The sequence below is a fragment of the Octopus bimaculoides genome, chromosome 4 (genome assembly GCF_001194135.2).
Source record: "Octopus bimaculoides isolate UCB-OBI-ISO-001 chromosome 4, ASM119413v2, whole genome shotgun sequence".
Lineage (NCBI taxonomy): Eukaryota > Metazoa > Mollusca > Cephalopoda > Octopoda > Octopodidae > Octopus > Octopus bimaculoides.
The window spans coordinates 125367356-125375591 of record NC_068984.1 but is presented as its reverse complement, the minus strand read 5'-3'; the positions used below and the strand labels follow the sequence as shown (position 1 = coordinate 125375591).

The following is an 8236-nucleotide window of genomic DNA, read 5'->3' as shown; positions in this document are numbered from 1 at the left end:
ATTCTTTTATTTTTGTTGAGAAAGAAACAAAACGTTTATATCTTTTTTATTTATTTAAAATAATATGTTACAAATTCATTCTTAATCTTTACAAATGATGTATAGTTTGAAAATGTGTAAGGGGAGAGAAATAGGGAATTTTTATAACGGGTATGACATTTCAAATATCATTAACAATATGATTATAAAATGAACAGTTTAAAACTGCGAACCACAACCGGTTTGTTTAACACAGTTTTAAGAGATCTTGGTACTACGCTACGAGAGTCGTCATAAACGTGATTTAAAATTTTTTTCATATATGATGCCTAAATCGTTTGGTGGGTTGGGGCTCTACTAAGGGTAAGTTAACCAGTTATTTCTTTTACAATTATCTTCCTGCCTACGTCTTACCATGAAGCGCCAACCCCCAACAACGTTAATCATATAGTTGTCCATATCCTCCGATAAAGAGGTCTAGCAAAAAAAAAAAAAAATGCTATGGGTATGGATTACCGTTGAATCATCTCCTTATCCATTTAGGGGTATCCAAAGATTTGGCTTTTATTAGACATTCAAGAACAAGTCAAACTGTTCGAACCTATACTTCTCGGAATTGTAACCTTGGTCGAATTTAGTTTCCGTCTTACAAGGAAACGAAGTTGTTACGAATGAAGCATTTCTCTCATTGCTATAAGTAGTGTGCAGCACATTTCAATGACTACTGTTCACACTGCAGACGAAATGGTAAGCAACATCTTTTATATAGCTAGATTGACTGGGAGAAGGAAGAATAGATACTTGATATCTTTATTGTAGATCATCAAGTATTTCAGTGTTGATTTAATGAGACAAGCAGTGACTTCACAAGTGAATTGAAGCTTGGCATTCCAAATAGAAATGGGACTCAGTCATCACCTCGGTTCGATTCCACATTACTTTCTATGTTACGTGAGGATCAAAAAATTACGGTTTTATATTGTTTCAGTTAGAAATAAAGGCACTGTATATATGAGGAGAAAAGTGAATGGTAAGCTGTAGACTTATGAGTGGATTTGAGTTAAAAATCAAGAATAACCGCTTCAATTGGGGAGCGAAACTGCTTCACCAAATTAGCTGGTGGATATATTACCTCTTGGTCTCTTCACCACATTGGTGTATGTGCGTAATTAAATATGTTATATTTCTTCAGGCTAAGAGAATTGGAAAGAAATGGACAGGATAGCATTCTTGGAATTGTCACAGTCATTAGCGTTATACAGGAATTAAAAATGTGTTCCACAATAAAATTAGAACCAGGGACCACAGACTAGAGTAACAAAGAAATTTTCGTCATACCCACGGTGACCCGCACAGCAAAATGAAATAAAAGAGAATTATAATTCTCGTCGGATATCAAAATATGTAATTCTGACCAAAAAAAAAAAAAAGAAAATATATTATAAGAACTCTTTTTTTTTTATCGTTTTTCACTTCTTTCAAAATCTTATAAATCAATAAAAATTTAAAACAAAAAAAAAATAATAATTGAAAAATTAACAAAACAAAAAGAAAATCCTCAATAGAAGAAAATCAGAATGAAAAAAAAAAAAAATAATGTCCAGAAAACAAAAAGCTTATGTGAATTAAATGTTGCCGTTTGCAAGCATTTTTTTCTCAAGTATTGTGCCATGGATGGTATGGGATTTAGTTTAAAACATGGCGTTTATTTTGAATGGCTACTGTCTTGGAGAATCTTTTTTGTCTTCTTGGTAAATTCTGATGTTCATTGATTTTAGCTGCATCATATCAAATGGTTGTAATATTGTAGCATTAGAATGACGGGATATATCATGCAGTCCACCTGATGATGTCCCTACCGCTGCATTATCGCTGTGCACGGGTATAGCTCTTGGGGGAGCTGGATTATAAATCAAAGAATCAAGCATTATGTGCTGTGATTGTTGCTGCTGCTGTTGCTGTTGTTGCTGCTGTTGATGATGTTGCTGCTGTTGGTGGTGATGCTGATGGTGGTGCTGTTGTTGTTGTTGTTGTTGTTGCGGTGGCTGCTGTTGCTGTTGTTGTTGATGATGTTGCTGTTGTTGGCGCTGTGGATGGTTCGAACTAAGAGTGTGGTGCTGTCCTTGATGCTGCTGTTGCTGCTGCTGCTGCTGCTGCTGTTGTTGCCGCTGCTGTTCCTGCGGGGAGTGTTGTTGCTGCTGTTGTTGTTGTTGCTGCTGCTGCTGATGTTGCTGTGCTGATGATAATGGAGACTGTTGATGGCGCTGGGGTGATAGCAGCGGGTAAACGAACTCCTGATTGCTTCGCAGACTTTGAATCGTACTGTTATTAGTGATTATATTAGCAGAGTTGGTTGGTGATTGGTGTATGAAGGAATGATGCATGGGGGAACTATTTTGGTGGTTCCCCTGTAAGGCTGCTAGCACAGTCGGGTTCTGAACGGAGCATCTTGAAATACTACTGCTTGAGGTCTTAGATTCTGGAAAATAAATAAATAAAAAGTTATATAAAATGGGAGATACGAGGATAGAATTAAAAAGGGCTTCTTATCGTTAAACCATTTTTTGTGTATACAGTGTTGGACCCTCTGATAAAGTGTTTAGTTTCTGAATAAAAGTTCAAAAAATTTTACCTGCATTCTGATACTGCTTTATGTTATCGCCATGGTTGTTAATTGCAATAACCAGAATTCAGTGTAATTATCAGATGGTTCATTAATCCTTGCACTGATGACCAGAGATTCTCTAATGTTTGGAGAAAATAACTGAAAGACCATTCCACTATATCTCCATTTTAGTCATTATGTAAAAGCAGGATTTCTATGACGTCTCAAATACGTAGTGGTTCCGTAATATACGGTTATCCTCGTTTATCACGGGTTTATGGTTCCAAAAATCATCGTGTTAAATGAATCAGAAATGAATGATTAATAAAACATATGGGGGGGGGGTGAAATTAGGTTACCTTCTGAGACCTTAAGTTATCCTAAGCATTTTGAAAGGTCGACTAAGGCGCGCTTTTACGGTTCAAGAAAAATCTTTGACTGGTCACTGATTCCTGATATCACAGATCATTCCATGATAAGCGCAACACGATTCACAATTAAGCGTAGAGTGGTATCCAGGATCAGCGATGAGTGAATCAGTGATAAACAAGGATAGATGTGTGATGTATATAATAACATAAACATGTCAGAGTTAAGTAAAGTTGCTTAAGGAAAGAGTTCTGGAACAAATAGCGCGGGTTGGCCATGTCTCTAGTTACATACATATAAATACATACACACGCACGCACCCACGCGCGCGCGAACACACACACATGCACATACACACACACGCACACACACACACACACACACACACACACACACACACACAGAGTCACATACTATCATATTGTTAGTGGAATCTTACCGAATGATGATGTATTGCTGGTATCGTTAAGCATGTCTTTACTTGAGGAGCGAACTTTGGTGTTCTTTTTCTCTTTTCGCTTTCTAGTTTGAATGCCTTCTTTCTTCATAGACATCGGACGATTCACCTGAATTAACAAGAGAAGAATCACTTATGTAAAAAAAAACCAAAAAAAAAAACAACAACAAAAAAAGAATATTTCTACAATGATATAATTGATAGTTTAAAATTTCTTCTAACTTGATTGATAAACCTCAGTTCATATAGTTTATGCACGTACATCATGCATTGTATTAATGGTGACATCATGCTCTAATAACGTTTAGGATATTGTAAGTTCTTTTATATTGGCAGAATGTCCTTCGTAGACTGAGAAGTCTATCTGGTTATTGGTGGACTGTGTCTCTGAAGTAGATGTCTGCATCAGGTGATATGATAAATTGTATTTGAAAAAGAAGAGACGAAATCAATTTGTAAAATTAGATTTCATTATTCTATCTCCACGGGCACAATCTCTTTATTTCATTCCAACCAAGATCAATATTAGTAGTCTCGTGCCAAAGAATGAAGTCAACCAATGGAACGATAGTAATACTATAAAGTGGATGAGAATCTCGCGAGAGCCAAATCATTATGTAAAATTACACACAATTGCTGAAATGTTTAATGCTTATATCTTTTTATCTCGACAACAATACAATAAAAGCTACAGAAAGTATTTTATACATATAGGCAATCGTTTTGTTATCTTATTTCTGTTGAAATATGCAGCCGTTATTTGAATTAATTTTGACAATAATGAAGAATTAATTAAAACAAAGAAAATTTCGTTGGTAAGCTCTAATTTAAATCATTTTAAAACACGAAGTTTGTATCACAGAACCAGGAACAGTCTTGGGTGGATTGGTACCAAAAGGGTAAAAAACCAATTCCCTTCATCCTCGAATAAGTGTCATATTGTTGGTGGAATCTTACCGAATGATGATGTATTGCTGGTATAGATTTTAAACACTTTTTATAAATACAAATTATTTTTAGCTTCACTACAGAAATCCATTCTCATTTGTAGATAATAGAGGCATCATATCTAATTGTTTGATTTCTGTCATTTATTCTCTACTGTTTTTTCGGTAAAAAAAAAATTAACTTTTAGCAGTAGCCCATGTATATGGTTAGAAAATATATGTTACCGAATGCAGACTACTCTATGATCAGTGGGATGTATTTGGGCGGAACAGTGTTTAGTTAACTTCTATTGCTGATGGATAAAATTCCATCATTCTATTCATCACACACACTTATTGTTGGCACTCCGTCGCTTACGACGACGAGGGTTCCAGTTGATCCGATCAACGGAACAGCCTGCACGTGAAATTAACGTGCAAGTGGCTGAGCACTCCACAGACAAGTGTACCCTTAACGTAGTTCTCGGGGATATTCAGCGTGACACAGTGTGACAAGGCTGACCCTTTGAATTATAGGCACAACAGAAACAGGAAGTAAGAGTGAGAGAAAGTTGTGGTGGAAGAGTACAGCAGGGTTCACCACCATCCCCTGCCGGAGCCTCGTGGCGCTTTAGGTGTTTTCGCTCAATAAACACTCACAACGCCCGGTCTAGGAATCGAAACCGCAATCCTATGACTGCGAGTTCGCTGCCCTAACCACTGGGCCATTGCGCCTCCACTACACACACACACACACACACACACACACAACGTAAACATACCTGGTGCAGTTTATAGTATAGACCACATGCATTACAGACTGGGTCTCCTTCTGCATTTCTACGCCAAAGTGTAGTAGTTCTTGTCTGACAATTGGCACAGGAAAGACCATTTCTTCGTTGGTTCTAAAATCAAAAAAGAAACAAAATATTTTAATAACTGTTAAAATTGTATTCGGTTTAATTTGCTAACGATTTTAAGCGGAAGAAATTTCATCATATTCTATTTTTTACAAATAATATTAACTTTTCGTAAATAATATCACAAGTCCTATTTTAATACGACAAAATATATAACCTGACAAACGACAGTTAGCAAGGCATTACAAAAGCTAGAAAGAACTCAGGAAATCGTTGAGTAATGACTAATTTGAAGAGGTCGAGATTTCCTTTAGTTACGATTGGCATTAGTCCTTTTCTAATTCTAAACCAGTGTGACACACATATGGGGGGGGGGGAATATACGTGTGTGCACGCGTCTGTCTATCTGTCTATCTGTCTGTGATTGTGTCCGTGCGCATGCGCTTTTGTTTGTGTCTGCATCGATGCTTGTGACTATGTTTGTATCGAAATACCGACTGTAAAAAAAGATATATATTTACTTATGTGTGTGTATGTGTATGTGTGTGTATGTGTGTGTGTATCACCACCCGAGGGCTGTTGTCTATATATGCTCAAGCACTCAACTATGAGTCCACTGCATCATATAGCAGAAACAGCTGTAAGCTAATGATCATATTTTCTTACACACACACACAGAGCAATACATGCTACCGTTTAGGAAACTCTTGAGACTAAATAAAAACATTCCGATGTCAGTATGAAAATATAAAATGGGCTCAAACAACACAACAATTAAATATACTTTATTAGAACATAGGTGGTGCTGTAGTTGTATATTTAGCTTCCAAATAGATGGAAAGGATAAAGATGTGTTGAAAAATTGAGACACGATAATTGGATCTTGTATGAAAGTATGTTAACTGTCTTTGCATACACATATCCGCAAAGGGGTGCATGCATGCAACGCGTGCACATATGGATATACGATAATATAGCAACTACATATCTACCTATAAACACAAACATACACGTATCATTATATATACAAAGACACATGCTCATACATAGATATTACTAACTTAACACACATATACGTACTCAAACGTCCACGCAAACACTCATGAACAATCAAAGAGGGCAACTTCAAACAAATAGAATAACGTACCTTAGAAAAAACAAGCAATAGTTGCCAAATTATCAACAATGTAGTTGAGGGAAATATCTCTAGGGATCATGCTGGATACTAAATAGATATAAGGTAGGGTCTCCCGTTTGAAACACAGGGTATACAAAAACATCAATCAAGTGAGATTTTCAAAGCAATTAGTAGATAAAAACTCCTTCTTGTTATGTTTAAATTCTAAAACAATAAACGAACGCGATAACGGCAAAAAGATAAGTTGGTTGAAATGTTTGGACAATATAAGACAATGCAGTTTCGAATAAATACATCCTTTGAAACTAACTGATGAAATTCAGGAACATGTTCCCGTGTTATTACACCTCGTCGGTGAAGTATATTCTACTCGGTTGGCAAAAACGAGCGAGAGCAATAGAGAGAAATAAAGAGGATGTAGTGATGCAGATTATGAATATTTAATGCAGTTGAAGGAAAACAGTTTTGGTGAGCTTTTTGTGTATTAAACACAAACATTTTAGTGTCTCAAAGATGTAAACTAGTAAAAACTTCACACAAGCTTACGTACACTTCTACATAGTAGTTGGCACTCCGTCGGTTACGACGACGAGGGTTCCTGTTGATCCGATCAACGAAACAGCCTGCTCGTGAAATTAACGTGCAAGTGACTGAGCACTCCACAGACACTTGTACCCTTAACGTAGTTCTAGGGGATATTCACTTTGTCAGTGGCTAACGTATTAAAATACCTTTTAAGGTGAAAATTACAAACAATTATAAATAAGGGCAAAAAAAGTTTTTTTCTATGCCGATATCTTGAAAAATAGACCTTAAATCGTCTATGTGGTTAGACGATTTAAGGTCTATCCATATCGGCATAGAATTTATTTTTCTTTTGCCCATATATACATATATATATATATATATATATATATATATATATAACGGAATAGTTACTATGAAGCATTGTGTAGAATATATTGTATAAAGGATCGTGGGTAAGACCAGAACAATGCGAGCTAAAAGCAAGGTAAATCACAAGAAAGCAAATATATGAATTAATGTCCACTCCACACACACTCACACACGCACGCACATCTGCAACATTCGTTAATTTCTTGATGATGGGGTCATAACCCCGAAGTATTGAATGCAAGGTACGTCAACATTAATTCATATATTTGTTTTCTTGTGATTTCCCTTGCTTCTACTTCGCATTGTTCTTGCCTTGCCCACGATCTTTTATTTATATATATGTATATATGAATGTATATATGTATATACGAATGTATATGTGTATATATGATCCATAATTACGTACAAATGTATGTGCCTATATATTTATCTATGTATTTTTCACACAGCGGGTTTTCGACAATGAGAATTTAGTAGTTCCATCCATAAACTACTCGGTAAATTTGCGAGCATGTATCTGAATATTTCACAGACGCTTGTACTAATCCTAACATAATTCTTGAACACCAGAAGCATTACTTATGTAATGTTAGATGCATGAAATGACAGGTAAAATCCACCCTGCAGGCTTCTGTACAGGTTTTGCGTACACACAATTTCCACCACAAGGCTTGGGGCATCGAAGCCATGGTAAAAGATATTTGTTTAAGATACCACGTAGTGAGATGGAAACCGAGACTTCGTCATTACAAAGCGAAATTATAAAACGTTTAAACATCCTGCGTCCGTTTAATTATAACTCCCTTCCTCTCACTCACTCTCTTCACCCTTTCTACTCTCTCTCTCTCTCCCTCTCTGTCTCTTCCACCGTTTTCTATTGTTCACACGAACATACACACACGCACGCACACACAAACACACACATAGACATACGCATTCACTCATGCATGCACACACACACACACACACACACACACACACACACACACACACACACACACACAC

At 36.4% G+C, this 8236-nt stretch overlaps 1 protein-coding gene across 1 annotated transcript in view; it reads right to left on the bottom strand.

Moving 5' to 3' along the window:
- Positions 1 to 34: 34 nt before the first annotated feature.
- Positions 35 to 8236, bottom strand: part of LOC106873614 (box A-binding factor) — a 240877-nt gene continuing 232675 nt past the window's right edge. Inside the window, exons 4-6 of the mRNA XM_052967459.1 lie at positions 5119 to 5241; positions 3393 to 3519; positions 35 to 2458 (exon numbers count right to left, since the gene is read on the bottom strand). Coding sequence (XP_052823419.1) covers positions 1698 to 2458; positions 3393 to 3519; positions 5119 to 5241 — 1011 coding nt within the window. The 3' untranslated portion in view covers positions 35 to 1697. The remainder of the gene's footprint in view (positions 2459 to 3392; positions 3520 to 5118; positions 5242 to 8236) is intronic.